The sequence below is a fragment of the Triticum urartu genome, chromosome 5A (genome assembly GCF_056163025.1).
Source record: "Triticum urartu cultivar PI428250 chromosome 5A, HENAU_Tu73, whole genome shotgun sequence".
Classification (NCBI taxonomy): domain Eukaryota; kingdom Viridiplantae; phylum Streptophyta; class Magnoliopsida; order Poales; family Poaceae; genus Triticum; species Triticum urartu.
The window spans coordinates 123,600,076-123,618,990 of NC_141877.1; the positions used below are offsets into that span (position 1 = coordinate 123,600,076).

The 18,915-nt window shown below is 42.9% G+C and overlaps 1 protein-coding gene across 1 annotated transcript; it reads left to right on the top strand.

Moving 5' to 3' along the window:
* The first annotated feature begins 972 nt into the window (after nucleotides 1-972).
* On the top strand, nucleotides 973-6,829 carry LOC125508133 (Metallopeptidase M24 family protein). The gene is made up of 13 exons (XM_048672734.2): nucleotides 973-1,144; nucleotides 1,981-2,088; nucleotides 2,998-3,261; nucleotides 3,332-3,424; nucleotides 4,058-4,264; nucleotides 4,860-4,963; nucleotides 5,198-5,264; nucleotides 5,348-5,455; nucleotides 5,561-5,653; nucleotides 5,747-5,837; nucleotides 5,938-6,008; nucleotides 6,149-6,277; nucleotides 6,382-6,829. The coding sequence occupies exons 1-13, from the start codon at nucleotides 1,097-1,099 to the stop codon at nucleotides 6,490-6,492; spliced, it is 1,494 nt and encodes a 497-aa protein (XP_048528691.1). The 5' UTR covers nucleotides 973-1,096; the 3' UTR covers nucleotides 6,493-6,829.
* The last annotated feature ends 12,086 nt before the right edge of the window (nucleotides 6,830-18,915 follow it).

The window sequence follows — 18,915 nt, forward strand, 5'->3', positions numbered from 1 at the left end:
TTGCGTAAAGTTTCCATATACAATCATGGTACACATCTTTTCCACTCTTCATGCATTAGGGTTCAGAATTACTGTACATATATCACTTTCGCCACAAATCTTTACTCCTAATTGCACAGTTCGTACGTCGTTGGTTCACTCGTTCGCTAGCGCTCCAGAGTCCAGACCACGTACTTCTCTCCTTTCTCAATTCCTAGCGCACCGCCGCTCGTCTCGTGTTCTCCACCAGCTGCGCCGCCGCACCCCAATCCCCACCTCTTTCTTTCTCTCGCGTATAGGATTCCTAGATCGATGCGTCGCCACCGCCCAATTCTGACTCTTCCGCCCTGATCAGGGTTTCTCAATCGAGCCGCCGCAACGGATGCACATCTATCTGTGGGTGACTTCTCCGCAACAATGGCGAGCGACCGCGGAGGCAACGCATGACCGATCTGCGGCAGGAAGGAGGACCAGGCATGGGCGACGGCCAGTCCCGTGCTAGTCACACTCCATAAAGGGTGCATGCCCGCGGAGGCAGTCGCCCCGGGTGTGGCCGGCTGTCAGGCGGGCGGGTTGTGTTCAGGAGCATCCTCGGCATGCTGTTGCCGGAGAATTTATGAAGATTAGCCACCTGTCGCTGCGCGCCACAAAATGGGAACCCCTTCATGGCCTCCGACATGAAGGATTCCTCCGATGCAGAGGAGGTCGAGGTATGCAGCGGCGACAGGTACTCCGACGACTCCTCACCCTGCCATCGTGACGACGCACGGGCAACGCCACCGTGACTCCTCACCCCGCCACCGTGACTCCTCACCCCGTCATCAAAATATTTCAAAATCCCGTAGCAACGCACGGGCATTCTACTAGTATGATTACTAGTTATCAATCAAAATAAAACATGCTTCCGCACAAAAAAGTAAAAACTTTGAACATGAACCGAACCACGCTTTAGGATTAGTGACGGAGACTGTTTTACATACACACCTTTCCCGTCCCTTCTGGACGGCCAGGATCACCGCAGAGTCCCAGGTTAGGGTCTCCGGGAAAAGACGAAGGCTGGTGGAGGGGAGAAGAAGACTCAGGAGAGGGAAGGGGGTTTAACGCCGCAGCAGCTGCCATGGCGACGGCGGCGCGATTCTTGCGAAGGACGCTCCGAGCAAGCGAGGTACTCAGATCGAACCCACTAATTACTAATCACCGCCGACGGGATCCCCTTCGTGTTTCCCCTAATCATTCTTAGGATTTTCTGCGACCGCCGCTCGTTTCATGATTCGCTCTCTGTCCGCGCTGCCTTCGCCGAAGATTATTAATTTGCCGTACTTCCATATGTATTTAGTGTTTAGTATCCTGTGCTCACCAAAGGCGCGTCTTTGTTCTCGACCTTGTCACGAGCGTTTAACCACTAGGTCGATCTGTCGTGGTTGAGAAGCAGCTGACGGGGTATCCTTGGACTGCTAGCTTCACTGGATATTGGATTGGGATTAGCTTAAGGGTAGAGTGGAATAGCTTTGACACCGCTACTGTATTTCTGATTCGAAGGGGGGGGGGGGGGGGGGGGGGGGGGGTTGCTCAATTTGTTCACACTTTCTAGGTGATTATCTAGGTAAGTGCCTTAGTTTCAATCGGATTATCTTGCCGACGGAAACCCATCGTGCTAAATGGATATCTTTCAGTAATGTTCTGAGATTCGGTTCTGATGAGGTCCTTGGTTAATTTGGGTCACGTGTCACATCTTGGCAGCACAAACAGAATGGAACTTAAAGTGTCCAAATCATGGTTCCCTGGATTCTAATCGCCACTAATTATAGGTTCGCTTTTATCATGGAAGTGATGAATTCTTTCAATTGATGAATTATATTCAATCCTTAATACTTCTGGTTAATGGGAGCAATTTGGTGGCATGAACACAACGCCCACGCCTCGTACGGGTCCTTTTACAGCATTATTTACCTTCTGAGTGTTGGATTCTGATTCAAAGCGTTGTTCGAATTCTGCATGCAGGTGGCGTCTCGGTTGTTATCTACCTCTCACAGTATAGTTAGGCGTGCTGCATATACTACCGGAGGAATAATTGATGTTGGCCAACCAACACCCAAATCTCATCCTGAGGTACTATCTCTTTTAGGCTCAGTGTGCAGTTGTGTGGTTTCTGAACTGTGCTGTGCTGAACTTCTTTTATAATCTGCTGTGGAAAAGTAGCGGCACAAGCAGAAAAGGCTGGTTACACAAACGGTGAATTAGGCAAAAGCAGGATGAAAAAAGGGCATTATCATAATCCTTACTGGTTTATTGCTGCACTTGCTGGTTGTTTCAAAGTTTACAGCCATGCTAACTTTTTGATCTCTCTCTACTTTGGTAGCTAGACCATGTGAGTACTTACCTAGTGTTCATCTCGCAAGGTAGGTGATAGCTAGTTCTTTCAGTATTTTTGTGGCCCCCCATATCCAGATGTTGTAACACGTTGCCTCTTAGCTAATAACTAACTTTGTACATTACTTGTTGCCTCCGGTTAAATTATAATGATATCTCTTATGACAAAACCCAGTATCTATAAGAGTTTCTATACATCCATTATTATCATCATCTTTCATACACTCTGAATAGGATATTACCATAGTGTAGCCATGGTGTTTCAATGGTGTTCTTGGCTCAAACTAAGGCCAGAACGCCAGTTTTTTTTTAAGATTAAGTCTGTCCACATGTGGAAGGTTGGGATTTATTTTACCTGAATTTACCCCATTATCTAAAGAAATAAGCCTAATTCACCCCAAAAATCCCAAAGTACTTTGAATTTATAAGATAAACCAATTATTTTCTCTTATAAGTATTAAGTATAGCTTTGAAAATCAGTCTACAGAACAAGCCTTATTAGGCCAAACATGCCCGTGCTCATTGTTTTCACATTCATAAAAGTCCACATTCCCTGTGTTAATTCTGATGCATTTACTTTTTTTTACTTTTCTGGTTGTCAAAGTGATTCTTTTCATTCTTTCTTAATATTGTAATACAATGAACCAGTTATTAGCTGATGAGGAGATTACACCAGGCATCACAAGTGAGGAGTACATGTCCAGAAGAAAAAAGCTTGTGGATGCTTTACCAGAGAAGAGCTTGGCCATAATTGCATCTGCAGATCAGCAGATGATGACTGATGTAGTTCCGTACTCATTCAGACAGAATGGTGATTACCTGTACATTACAGGTTGTACACAACCTGGTGGTGTAGCGGTTTTAAGTAAGGAAACTGGTTTATGCATGTTCATGCCAGATAAACATAAGGAGGTAATGATGACCTGTTAGCCTGTTACCTCATACTCTCATACCTTTAACTGAGCCAATGGTTTGTCTCCAGGATGTAGTTTGGGAAGGTCAGACTGCTGGAGTTGAAGCAGCTGTGGATTTCTTCAAGGCAGATAAAGCATTTCCACTTAGTGAGATGAAAAAGGTTAGCTTTTGGGTTTTGTTTCCGCATGTTTTTGATTCATCGCCCCTGGGCACTAATTATTACCTTTTAATTGCTACCTGCCTGCACTGCTCCCTCCAGTCAAGAGATATTATCATTTGGGGGCGCATAGTCAAACTATTAAACTTATACTCCCTCCATCCCATAATGTAGTGCATATAGATTTTCTTAAAAAAATCAAACCTCACAAACTTTGACAAAGTTTGTGGAGAAAAACATTTACATCTAGAATGCCAAACACATATCATTAGATTCATCATAAGATGTAGTTTCATATTTTATATATGTGGTATTATAGATATAAATAGTTTTCTCTATGAACTTGGTCAAAGTTTACAAAGTTTGACTTTTCAGAAAATCCATACGCACTATATTACGGAATGGAGGGAGTATATCGTATCTATATGAATATTGAGATTTAACATATGTAAATGATATCAGTATATAGACTAAAAAGCAATTTAGTATTTAGCATTAGAATTAGTGGCCAAGGTTGCATTTTGGAGACCGTGGCGATTTCCAAGGCGACACTCTTTTTGTGATCAGAGAGAGTACTTTCTTAGTTGCTGGTCACAGAATGCTTCTCAATTGACACAATTTTCTATTAAAATGTAGATCCTTCCTGAAATGATTGAGCAATCAAAAGTGGTGTATCACAATGCAAAGGCATCCACATCTTCTTATAGGAACTTTGATGCCTTCCGCAGGGCATCACTCAACAATAAAGTAAAAGATCTTATGCATTACACTGATGAACTGCGGTGGATCAAGTCAAAATCGGAAATCAAGTTGATGAGGGAGTCAGCATCTATTGTTTCTCAGGTATTTTTGGTTGTACTTCTGTTGTTTTCTTCACGCATTGTTAGGAGATATTGAGTCTGATGCTCTCTCTAAGTTCAGCCTTGGATAGAAAATTTCCAGAAATTATTTTGTATATTCCAGTAAAAAAACATTGGTCCCAAACTCTTAAGTGAATGATATATTTAAAAGCACAGGGAAATTGCTGGTTGGGTTGAGGGTAGTGTTATGGTGGATTGTCTGATTGTGGGATTATACTGGTCCATTGTGCTGCCAGAGGATTAGACAGAACACCATTGGCAATGGGAGAACTTTTCTTTCAAGCCACCAATGGGGTAACGATGTTGAGAATGTCTATTGTAGACATCCGTCAACTACTTTTCTGCCCCTTTAGCTAGCCCCACAACTCAGATTGTACAATTGTTTGGGTTCTATTATTACATCTAGAATTTTACCTCAAGTTGCCAAATATGCATTCAATAAGCTAGAAGACAAGACGAAGTGACTCAATTTTGCAAGTCACACACTGTACAAGTGAGGTTGTCTGAAAGACGTGCACGGCTGCATGCAGTGCTTCTCTTTTTCTGTTTACTGACTTAAAGTCTCTCTTTCTGTCCAGTCTCTTTTGCAGACAATGTTGCTCTCAAGGACCCACAGAGAGGAAAGCCAGTTAGCTGCTAAAATAGAGTATGAGTGCAAAATGAGAGGTGCCCAAAGAATGGCGTAAGTATATATTGTCACTGTATATTGTTTCTATCCATCTGCTTTATATAGATTGCATCTGAGGCACTGACTGTGTGGCCCTGTGTTCATCCGTTTTTCTTAGCTGATAGCTGGTAGAATAAGTTTGCAGTGATCCGTTGAGATCCATAAATTAAGGAACTATTGTTTTTTGTTTAGTGAGCAAGGTGCCATGCTAAGTTGATTTACGTTTTTCTTCTTGTTTCCTTATCTTAGGTTCCATCCTGTAGTTGGTGGTGGAGCAAATGGCAGTGTTGTACATTACTCGAGAAATGATAAGAAGGTACAACAGAGTTCTTCTTTGGTCGTATATCTCAGATAGCTTTTCTTGTAAAGTTGATTTTTTCCGTTTGAGTCGTTTGACAGATCAAATCGGGTGATCTTGTCCTCATGGATGTTGGATGTGAGTACCATGGCTACCTTAGTGACCTGACACGGACATGGCCACCCTGTGGTAGATTTTCAGCTGCTCAGGTAAATGCCCAATGTTCATTTCTTTATATGATATACTTGTATCCAACCGAAAAAGTGGTAATTTTGGACTTACGAGTACCTATTTTTTTATCCTCAATTGTACAGGAAGAACTGTACAGTTTAATACTGGAGACGAATAAGGAATGCATAAAGCTTTGTAAACCAGGCACGAGCATTAGAGAGATACACCATCATTCGGTATATCCTCAGTATATGTTCTAATTCAATTTTTTAATGTAAAATTGTAAAACTTGATTTTAAAAAGTCCACGCTCTAATCTCCAAATCACAGGTCAAGATGTTGATAAGCGGATTCCAAGAACTTGGAATTATAGGGAAGGGCAAATCTATCCAATACAATTATTTGAATCCAACCTCAATAGGTCTCGGAATCTACCTGTCTCTTGATTAGATTTGTCGTTTGATGCAAGAGATTTGGATCTTGGGACCAGCTTAATAACCCTTTGTCACCCTGGCATCCAGGTCATTCTTTGGGAATGGATATACATGACTCCACGAGCCTCACCTTAGACAAACCCTTGGAGCCAGGCGTTGTAAGTTGATCAGCACCAGCTGGCTTTTGTGCACCACATTTTACACTAGCAAATTTAGCGCATCTCCCAATTATCATTCATCTTCTATGGAAATCTGAGTTGTAACACTGACAAGAGGTCCTGCATGTGCATGTGCACAGGTAATAACCATTGAACCGGGGATCTACATTCCCCAGGTCCCGATACTCAACGAGAATGCCCCGGACAGGTTCCGGGGCATCGGAATAAGGATCGAGGACGAGGTCCTCATCACCGAGAACGGCCATGAGGTACCGCCCCTAATCATTTCATCCGGTACCGCCTGGGTAAATGTTAGTACCAGCCTGAATTGAAGATGATGACACCCTGGGGTGGCTGGCTCTGTTGGTTGCAGGTGTTGACGGCGTCGGTGCCGAAGGAGATCCCCCACCTCACCACCCTGATGAACATGGGCGGCGGTGGCTCCACGACGGAATCCCATGAAGCGAGAGCTGCTTGCAACTGAGGATCACGCAGATAGCGGCGACACGATGATATCCTTTCCACCGGAGATCATGTGGCATCGACATTACATCCATTACATTTTTTCCCCTGTCGTTCCTGTCAAAGATGTAGAAATCGGAATCGCCTGAAAACCGAAACGGGGCGCTTCTGAAAACTTTCGCCAGTTCACGGCAAAACGCGCCCGCTGTTAGGGTTTGTAATATGTTCATTGGACAAAGTTTTGGGTCTTCATTTTTCTTTTTTGTTGTCGAGGGAATTGGATCTTCATTTGTTGGTGTAATAACTGTAGCTGAAGATGACTGTTGTCCGGCAATCAATGGTGAAAGGGCCTTTCATCAGACGGGGGGAGCTGGGTTTAAGCATTACGACCCACTTAAGTATAGCAGCAAGAGGTTGGGGGGAATGAAGCAGAAAAGGCGCCGTCGCCATTGCTCAGTGTCGCATCAGGCTTGTGCTCCTTGGCCACGGTTAACCGTCGCCGTCGGCCGCGCGCGGTTAGCCGAAAGGACGGCCCTACGGCGCGTGACCACAGCACGGAGTGGACGGAACGGAAGGGCGATGGTGTATCATGGGAATGGGATGGACGCATAGCGCGTCATCGCTGTCGTGGCGTGGCGTGGCGGGTGAGGGAAACAGCAGGGCAGCCATGAATGCGCGGTCTGTGGTAGGAGGTAGGTGGTGGTAGGTTCGGGGGTGGTGGTGTGCGGATACCGGATAGTGATGAAATCAGAGATGGACGGATGGAGGCCTGCGTGCCTGCCTGAGAACGCTGCCGTCCTTCGGTCCTGCGATCCTGCCTCCCCGGCTTTAAATCTCGCACAGAGGAAACGCGTTGTCCGAGCCCCAAAAAAACATTCAAGTCTTCTCCGTGGACTGCTCTACGCGTGAAACGTTTGAATCGCCCGTTTGGCTCAAAAGTGGAATTCCAGTTCGATTTCCCAGGACCTGTGGTACAACATGATGCATCTTCACAAACTTCGCAATATGCTATGCGTCTTTCTTTCTTTTTGAGAGAAACATGCTATGCATCTTGTGCTAAGAGGTGGACATGTACTCTTGACTTATCAAATCATGCGTGCAGGCTTCCTCTTCACTGTCATCCTTCACAGTCATGTTGTGCAATAGCATTACACAACAAATCATCACATGCGACATTGTCTTCCGATCCCACATCTTGCATCTCCATGAACAATATCCAAATAAGGTTGGGATACACAACATCCTTCCTGACAGCTTCTTGCATTTGTGCAAAGAGATGCCATTTGTTACTTTGGGGATTAATTATAGTCTTCGTAAACGCCACACACTTGAGACTAGATACCATCGGTCGATGCATTCTTTGAATATGTAGTCATCAAGCTCTTTATAATCAAAATCATCATATGACGAGTCCATCATCTGCCTACAAATGAGCAAAAGAATCTAAAAAAATAATACAAACATTCCGTCGAACACATGAGAGGCGAAGAGTATGTCCGGCAGAGTAGAACATAACGGGGTGGCTTCTGGGGCGACAAGGATGGTTAGGAGGGGTGTGGAGCCTATGGTGGCGGCGTTGCAGGTAAGAGGTGGTGCAGATGAGTCATAAAAGAGAAAGAGGGCATGTTGGCCCAGGATTGAGGATGATTTCAAGAGATTTAGGGTGGGCCCGACATGTCAGAATCCAAGTGACGGATGCGTCCAGGCGGTCCCAAATCCAACCCATGTCCGAGGTGGGTTTGAGTGGTGCCGAACTACTCGAACATATAGGCCATATTTGAGGGGTCCAACTGAATTGCGTTTTTCCTGATCCGAACGGTGTCCGAACTATCTTCCCGAACATATCAGGATGAAGTGGGGGTTCGGTTGGAGACACTCTTATAGATTCAAAATTATTCACCCACTAGTTCCCCTGAATTTTGCATGGAACCCACTAACGAAATGATGCCACACCATTTTATAACTTTCGTCTGTAATCCCAGCATCCGTAAGTGTAACAAAACTCTTTACAACAAATTAATAGAAACGAGATTCCATGTTTGTGGTGGATAGTGATGGTCGGGCCGGTGGGCTTGTTTTATTTTACCATAAAGTGAGTAAAATCTAGTTGAACTTTGTTTCTTTCTATATATTTTCTACATGCCTGAGGATGTTGTACAATGGCGATTTATGGGTTTTTATGGTTATCCGGCTTCATCTGAACGTCATATGTCTTGGGATGATATCCGTAACTTACATAAAAAGGGCGATCATCCTTGGGTTGTTCTAGGAGATTTTACTGAAATTTTATACTCATCTCAAAAAGAGGGCGGTAATGCGAGACCAATGATATGATGAAGAATTTCCATGATTGTCTCATGGAGTGTGGTCTATAAGATTTGGGTTTCGTTGGTGACCCTTTTACTTGGAGGAGAGGTGATATCACGGAAAGACTTGACCTGGAAATTTGTAATGTCAAGTGAGAAAATTTCCTCGTGCTGTAGTTATAAATGAGGAACATGTGCATTCTGACCACCTTCCTTTGTTTCTGGATGATGATTATTTTGATGATAATATGTTTACTCGTCTGAAGGGTCATGTAACATAGGTTGGAGCTAGATGGCTCAAAGAAGGGACAATCGAGAAAATTGTGAAGACGGCTTGGGAAAAGGCCAAAATGGCGGGTGTTGGTCCATTTCTTGGGATGCGCACTTGGGCGGTGCATGCTGATTTGTATTCTTGGAATCGATACTCTGAGGGACCGAAACAACGAATCAATTTTTTTAAAGATAAAGAATTTGCGGTGTGGTCCTATGAATGCAGAGCTCGTTTAACGGAAGAAGGAAGTTCTTGTTCTCAACGAGCATCTTTTGGATCAAGAAGAAACTTCCTGGCTTCATAGAGGTCATGCAAATTGGTTGATTAATGGGATCATGATACATCATTTTTCCTTAGTGCAACTACAGCCAGAAAAAGGAGAAATAGTAAAAAAACTTCTTGATGACACGAGTGTTTGGCGACAAGGTACGAAACTGAAGTATCATATCACAAGCTATTTTCTAATCCTCCTTAATTTTGCAACTGTACTAGGAATTTTTATGTCTTGTTCAAAGAATAGTGTCTGGTGGGATCAATAATGCCCTCCTTGCACCTTACTCTATGGTAGATGTTCAAAAGACTCTTCCGCTATTGGAGATTTATAAGCTCATAACCAGATGGAGTCCATGCTATTTTTTGTAAAAGATTTTGTCCCATGTTAAGGGATGATCTGATTGAGGAGGTTCTGCAATCGGTGAATACACACACCATCCTATCTGGGTGGAATGATACTATGATTGTGATGATTCCAAAGGTTAATTATTCAGAGAAGGTAAACTCAATTTAGACCGACCAGTTTGTACAATGTGGTGTACAAGATTATCACGAAAATGGTGGCTACTCATTTGAAGATTTTTCTGCGAGACATTGTCAGTCTGGCTCAAAGTGCATTTGTGCCCAAAAGAATGATTGTGGACAATGTTTTAGTGGCTTATGAGTGCTTCCATACAATAAAGAACAAAGAGAGAAGGCAAAGATGGTATATGTGATATTAAACTTGATATGCATAAAGCTTATGATAGGGTTGAGTGGTATTTCTTGAAGAAGATTATGTTGAAACTTGTCTTCCAAGAGAATTGGGTCAATTATATTATGCAATGTGTATCCACTATTGAATATGGGGTTCGATTTAATATAGAAGAAAGTGAGAGTTTCAAGTGTACGAGAAGTTTAAGGCGGGGAGATCCCTTGTCTCCTTATCTTTTCTTGTTATGTATGGAGGGTCTAACTGCTCTCTTGACTCATGCCGAGGAGGACGATATGATTTCTGGAGTGAAGGCTTGCAGAGATGCCCCTGCTCTCATCAATCTTCTCTTGACGATGACCCGTTGATCCCCATGAGAATTAATATTTACAATGCCGAGGCTTTAAAGTTAGTTATGGACTCTTATTGTGCAGCTTTGAGTCAATGGTGACTGCCGATAAATCTAGTATCTTTTGTAGTCCTAATATGATTGCGAAAACTAGAGAACAAATGTGTATCACTCTGAATATCATGACCGAGGGTCCCAGTGACAGATATTTAGGTTTTTCTAGCCAATGTGGGTTTGGATAAAATTTATTGTTTTTGGTATCTGATTGATCATGTTATCATGAAAATCAATGGTTGGAAGGAAATAATGTTATTTTTTGGAGGTAAGGAAATTCGTCTCAAATCTGTTATTCAAGCTATTCCCACCTATGCAACGTCAGTCTTCAAAATTTCTAAATGGATTTGTGAAAGAATTACTGACGCGATGTCACATTTTTTGTGGGGAGACGAGGACAATCAGAGGAGGGTGCATTGGATGGATTGGCGGAAAATATGTGTCCAAAAAATCAAGGAGGTATGGTTCGTGATATTCATTGCTTTAATCTAGCAATGCTGGTAAAACAGGCTCGGTGTCTTCTTGAGAACTCTGATTCTATATGTACCACTTTTTTGAGAGCTAGTATTTTCCTGGTGTTAATTTGTTGAATACAAAGTTAAAAAGGATCCTCGTTTACTTGGCAAAGCATTGTGGCGGGGGTAATTCTGTGAAACATGGTTATATATGGCGAGTTGGGAATGGTCAGAATATTAATATTGGGATGATTCTTGAATCCCAAATTGTGCTAATCGAAAAGTTACCACTCCTAAAGGAGTCTGTTATCTAAGAATGTTAGATTTTATTGTCTTGTTTAAAATAATTGGGATGAAAATCTGGTCAGACAAACATTGTGTCAATTGATTCACAACAAAACCACACTATCCATCTTCCTCAACACGAGATGTCAGATTTTGTCGCTTGGAATTACACAAAGACTGGGATGTTTTCAGTTTAATCAACCTATTTCGTGGAACGGGATCATCAACATGGGAGAAAATTGTGACATACTAATGGTATGTGACAAACCATAGTTAGTCCTACTTGGCGTAAGATATGGAAGCTTTCGTGCGTGACAAAGGTTAAAATTTTCATTTGACGTATGTTGCATGTCACCCTCCCCTTCCATGTTACGCTTGCAAATAGACATCTAAAAGTCTTGCTCCAATGTCTTTCTTGTTATTCTGGTCCATAAGATACAAAGCACTTGTTTTTTCTTTGCCATAAAGAAAGGGAGGTTTGGAGAAGGTTGGGGATGGACGAAATTATTAATAAAGCATGGGAAGTTGATTGTTGGAGTTCTTACTTCTTTTGCCATACCATGCATTGTCTATTATGGGTCTTCAGAATGTTTGTGAGATTATCATCATTTCTGCTTTGTATTTGTGGTGGAAAAGTGTAAACTAGTTTATGAGGACAAAAATTTAATATGCTTATTAGATTAATATGGGGATTCATGCTCTAACAGCTAACTATGTTATTGCTTCCTCTCCAAATGTTTCCATGAGAATAGGGGGTTGGATATGCCCCCTTGAATTTTGTTAAACTTAATGTTGGTGCATCTTTTGATCAAAATTTGGTTAGGGGCATGGTTGGGATGGCCCCTAGGAACGATAAAAGATAAACCCATTGCTAGGAAAATATGAAAATTGATTGGTATGCGGATGTCTTGACGACCGAAGCCTTGGCACCTAGATACGGACTTACCCTTGGGCAACGGGTGGGGTGCATGTTGGGGAACGTAGTAATTTCAAAAAAAAATCCTACGCACACGCAAGATCATGGTGATGCATAGCAACGAGAGGGGAGAGTGTGATCTACGTACCCTTGTAGATCGACAACGGAAGTGTTAGCACAACGTGGTTGATGTAGTCGTACGTCTTCACGGCCCGACCGATCAAGCACCAAAACTACGGCACCTCCGAGTTCTAGCACACGTTCAGCCCGATGACGATCCCCGGACTCCGATCCAGCAAAGTGTCGGGGAAGAGTTCCGTCAGCACGACGGCGTGGTGACGGTCTTGATGTTCTACCGTCGCAGGGCTTCGCCTAAGCACCGCTACAATATTATCAAGGACTATGGTGGAAGGTGGCACTGCACACGGCTAAGAATATGATCACGTGGATCAACTTGTGTGTCTAGGGGTGCTCCCTGCCTCCGTATATAAAGGATCAAAAGGGGGGGGTGCGGCCGGCCAGGAGAGGGCGCGCCAGGAGGAGTCCTACTCCCTCCGGGAGTAGGATTCCCCCCCTTTCCTAGTTGGAATAGGATTCGGGAGGGGGGAAAGAGGAGAGAGAGAAGGAAGGGGGGCGCCGACCCCCTCTCCTTGTCCTATTCGGACTAGGTGGGGGAGGGGCACGCGGCCCAGCCCTGGCCACCTCTCCTCTCTTCCACTAAGGCCCACTAAGGCCCATATACCTCCCGGGGGGTTCCGGTAACCTCCCGGTACTCCGGTAAAATCCCGATTTCACCCGGAACACTTCTGATATCCAAATATAGGCTTCCAATATATCAATCTTTATGTCTCGACCATTTCGAGACTCCTCGTCATGTCCGTGATCACATCCGGGACTCCGAACAAACTTCGGTACATCAAAATGCATAAACTCATAATATAACTGTCATCAAAACCTTAAGCGTGCGGACCCTACGGGTTCGAGAACAATGTAGACATGACCGAGACATGTCTCCGGTCAATAACCAATAGCGGAACCTGGATGCTCATATTGGCTCCTACATATTCTACGAAGATCTTTTATCGGTCGGACTGCATAACAACATACGTTGTTCCCTTTGTCATCGGTATGTTACTTGCCCGAGATTCGATCGTCGGTATCTCAATACCTAGTTCAATCTCGTTACCGGCAAGTCTCTTTACTCATTCCATAATGCATCATCTCACAACTAACTCATTAGTTGAAATGCTTGCAAGGCTTATGTGATGTGCATTACCGAGAGGGCTCAGAGATACCTCTCCGACAATCGGAGTGACAAATCCTAATCTCGAAATACGCCAACCCAACATGTACCTTTGGAGACACCTGTAGAGCACCTTTATAATCACCCAGTTAAGTTGTGACGTTTGGTAGCACACAAAGTGTTCCTCCGGCAAACGGGAGTTTGCATAATCTCATAGTCATAGGAACATGTATAAGTCATGAAGAAAGCAATAGCAACATACTAAACGATCGGGTGCTAAGCTAATGGAATGGGTCATGTCAATCAGATCATTCACCTAATGATGTGATCCCGTTAATTAAATAACAACTCTTTTTCCATGGTTAGGAAACATAACCATCTTTGATTAACGAGCTAGTCTAGTAGAGGCATACTAGTGACACTCTGTTTGTCTATGTATTCACACATGTATTATGTTTCCGGTTAATACAATTCTAGCATGAATAATAAACATTTATCATGATATAAGGAAATAAATAATAACTTTATTATTGCCTCTAGGGCATATTTCCTTCAGTCTCCCACTTGCACTAGAGTCAATAATCTAGATTACACAGTAATGATTCTAACACCCATGGAGCCTTGGTGCTGATCATGTTTTGCTCGTGGAAGAGGCTTAGTCAACGGGTCTACTACATTCAGATCCGTATGTATCTTGCAAATGTCTATGTCTCCCACCTGGACTAGATCCTGGATGGAATTGAAGCGTCTCTTGATGTGCTTGGTTCTCTTGTGAAATCTGGATTCCTTTGCCAAGGCAATTGCACCAGTATTGTCACAAAAGATTTTCATTGGACCCGATGCGCTAGGTATGACACCTAGATCGGATATGAACTCCTTCATCCAGACTCCTTCATTCGCTGCTTCTGAAGCAGCTATGTATTCCGCTTCACACGTAGATCCCGCCACGATGCTTTGTTTAGAACTGCACCAACTGACAGCTCCATCGTTTAATGTAAATACGTATCCGGTTTGCGATTTAGAATCGTCCGGATCAGTGTCAAAGCTCGCATCAACGTAACCACTTACGATTAGCTCTTTGTCACCTCCATAAACGAGAAACATATCCTTAGTCCTTTTCAGGTATTTCAGGATGTTCTTGACCGCTGTCCAGTGATCCACTCCTGGATTACTTTGGTACCTCCCTGCTAGACATATAGCAAGGCACACATCAGGTCTGGTACACAACATTGCATAAATGATAGAGCCTATGGCTGAAGCGTAGGGAACATCTTTCATTTTCTCGCTGTCTTCTGCAGTGGCCGGGCATTGAGTCTGACTCAACTTCACACCTTGTAACACAGGCAAGAACCCTTTCTTTGCTTGATCCATTTTGAACTTCTTCAAAACTTTGTCAAGGTATGTGCTTTGTGAAAGTCCAATTAAGCGTCTTGATCTATCTCTATAGATCTTAATGCCTAATATGTAAGCAGCTTCACCGAGGTCTTTCATTGAAAAACTTCTATTCAAGTATCCCTTTATGCTATCCAGAAATTCTATATCATTTCCAATTAGTAATATGTCATCCACATATAATATCAGAAATGCTACAGAGCTCCCACTCACTTTCTTGTAAATACAGGCTTCTCCAAAAGTCTGTATAAAACCAAATGCTTTGATCACACTATCAAAGCGTTTATTCCAACTCCGAGAAGCTTGCCCCAGTCCATAAATGGATCGCTGGAGCTTGCACACTTTGTTAGCTCCCTTTGGATCGATAAAACCTTCTGGTTGCATCATATACAACTCTTCTTCCAGAAATCCATTCAGGAATGCAGTTTTGGCATCCATCTGCCAAATTTCATAATCATAAAATGCGGCAATTGCTAACATGATTCGGACAGACTTAAGCATCGCTACGGGTGAGAAGGTCTCATCGTAGTCAATCCCTTGAACTTGCCGAAAACCTTTTGCGACAAGTCGAGCTTTGTAGACAGTAATATTACCATCATCGTCAGTCTTCTTCTTGAAGATCCATTTATTCTCAATTTCTTGCCGATCATTGGGCAAGTCAACCAAAGTCCATACTTTGTTCTCATACATGGATCCCATCTCAGATTTCATGGCTTCAAGCCATTTTGCGGAATCTGGGCTCACCATCGCTTCTTCATAGTTCGTAGGTTCATCATGATCTAGTAGCATGACTTCCAGAACAAGGTTACCGTACCACTCTGGTGCGGATCTCACTCTGGTTGATCTACGAGGTTCAGTAGTATCTTGTTCTGAAGTTTCATGATCATCATCATTAGCTTCCTCACTAATTGGTGTAGTTGTCACAGAAATAGGTTTCTGTGATGTACTACTTTCCAATAAGGGAGTAGGTACAATTACCTCGTCAAGTTCTACTTTCCTCCCACTCACTTCTTTCGAGAGAAACTCCTTCTCCAGAAAGTTTCCGAATTTAGCAACAAAAGTCTTGCCTTCGGATCTGTGATAGAAGGTGTATCCAATAGTTTCCTTTGGATATCCTATGAAGACACATTTCTCCGATTTGGGTTCGATCTTATCAGGTTGAAGCTTTTTCACATAAGCATCGCAACCCCAAACTTTCAGAAACGACAACTTTGGTTTCTTGCCAAACCACAGTTCATAAGGCGTCGTCTCAACGGATTTTGATGGTGCCCTATTTAACGTGAATGCGGCCGTCTCTAGAGCGTATCCCCAAAATGATAGCGGTAAATCAGTAAGAGACATCATAGATCGTACCATATCTAGTAAAGTACGATTACGACGTTCGGACACACCATTACGCTGTGGTGTTCCGGGTGGCGTGAGTTGCGAAACTATTCCACATTGTTTCAAATGTACACCAAACTCGTAACTCAAATATTCTCCTCCACGATCATATCGTAGGAATTTTATTTTCTTGTTACGATGATTTTCAACTTCACTCTGAAATTCTTTGAACTTTTCAAACGTTTCAGACCGGTGTTTCATTAAGTAGATATACCCATATCTGCTTAAGTCATCTATGAAGGTGAGAAAATAATGATATCCGCCACGAGCCTCAACATTCATCGGACCACATACATCTGTATGTATGATTTCCAACAAATCTGTTGCTCTCTCCATAGTACCGGAGAACGGTGTTTTTGTCATCTTACCCATAAGGCACGGTTCGCAAGTACCAAGTGATTCATAATCAAGTGGTTCCAAAAGCCCATCAGTATGGAGTTTCTTCATGCGCTTTATACCGATATGACCCAAACGGCAGTGCCACAAATAAGTTGCACTATCATTATCAACTCTGCATCTTTTGGTTTCAACACTATGAATATGTGTGTCACTACTATCGAGATTTAATAAGAATAGACCACTCTTTAAGGGTGCATGACCATAAAAGATATTACTCATGTAAATAGAACAACCATTATTCTCTGATTTAAATGAATAACTGTCTCGGATCAAACAAGATCCAGATATAATGTTCATGCTTAACACTGGCACCAAATAACAATTATTTAGGTCTAATATTAATCCCGAAGGTAGATGTAGAGGTAGCGTGCCGACTGCGATCACATCGACTTTGGAACCATTTCCCACGCGCATCGTCACCTCGTCCTTAGCCAATCTTCGCTTAATCCGTAGTCCCTATTTCGAGTTACAAATATTAGCAACAGAACCAATATCAAATACCCAGGTGCTACTGCGAGCATTAGTAAGGTACACATCAATAACATGTATATCACATATACCTTTGTTCACCTTGCCATCCTTCTTATCCGCCAAATACTTGAGGCAGTTCTGCTTCCAGTGACCAGTCTGCAAGCAGTAGAAGCACTCAGTTTCAGGCTTAGGTCCAGGTTTAGGTTTCTTCTCTTGAGCAGCAACTTGCTTGCTGTTCTTTTTGAAGTTCCCCTTCTTCTTCCCTTTCCCTTTTTCTTGAAAGTAGTGGTCTTGTTGACCATCAACACTTGATGCTCCTTTTTGATTTCTACCTCCGCAGCTTTCAGCATTGCGAAGAGTTCAGGGATAGTCTTATTCATCCCTTGCATATTATAGTTCATCACGAAGCTCTTGTAGCTTGGTGGCAGTGATTGGAGAATTCTGTCAATGATGCAATCATCTGGAAGATTAACACCCAATTGAATAAAGTGATTATTATACCCAGACATTTTGAGTATGTTCTCACTGACAGAACTATTCTCCTCCATCTTGCAGCTATAGAACTTATTGGAGACTTCATATCTCTCAATCCGAGCATTTGCTTGAAATATTAACTTCAACTCCCGGAACATCTCATATGCTCCATGACGTTCAAAACGTCATTGAAGTCCCGATTCTAAGCCGTAAAGCATGGCACACTGAACTATCGAGTACTCATCAGCTTTGCTCTGCCAGACGTTCATAACATCTGGTGTTGCTCCAGCAGCAGGCCTGGCAACCAGCGGTGCTTCCAGGACGTAATTCTTCTGTGCAGCAATGAGGATAATCCTCAAGTTACGGACCCAGTCCGTGTAATTGCTACCATCATCTTTTAACTTTGCTTTCTCAAGGAACGCATTAAAATTCAACGGAACAACAGCACGGGCCATCTATCTACAATCAAACATGAATAAGCAAGATACTATCAGGTACTAAGTTCATGATAAATTTAGGTTCAATTAATCATATTACTTAAAGAACTCCCACTTAGATAGACATCCCTCTAGTCCTCTAAGTGATTACGTGATCCAAATCAACTAAACCATGTCCGATCATCACGTGAGATGGAGTAGTTTCATTGGTGAACATCGCTATGTTGATCATATCTACTATATGATTCACGCTCGACCTTTCGGTCTCCGTGTTCCGAGGCCATATCTGTATATGCTTGGCTCGTCAAGTATAACCTGAGTATTCCGCGTGTGCAACTGTTTTGCACCCGTTGTATTTGAACGTAGAGCCTATCACACCCGATCATCACGTGGTGTCTCAGCACGAAGAACTTTCGCAACGGTGCATACTCAGGGAGAACACTTCTTGATAATTAGTGAGAGATCATCTTATAATGCTACCGTCAATCAAAGCAAGATAAGATGCATAAAAGATAGACATCACATGCAATCAATATAAGTGATATGATATGGCCATCATCATCTTGTGCTTGTGATCTCCATCTTCGAAGCACCGTCGTGATCACCATCGTCACCGGCGCGACACCTTGATCTCCATTGCAGCATCGTTGTCGTCTCGCCAATCTTATGCTTCCACGACTATCGCTACCGCTTAGTGATAAAGTAAAGCATTACAGCGCGATTGCATTGCATACAATAAAGCGACAACCATATGGCTCCTGCCAGTTGCCGATAACTCGGTTACAAAACATGATCATCTCATACAATAAAGTTTAGCATCATGTCTTGACCATATCACATCACAACATGCCCTGCAAAAACAAGTTAGACGTCCTCTACTTTGTTGTTGCATGTTTTACGTGGCTGCTACGGGCTTAAGCAAGAACCAATCTTACCTACGCATCAAAACCACAACGATAGTTTGTCAAGTTGGTGCTATTTTAACCTTCGGAAGGACCGGGCGTAGCCACACTCGGTTCAACTAAAGTTGGAGAAACTGTCACCCG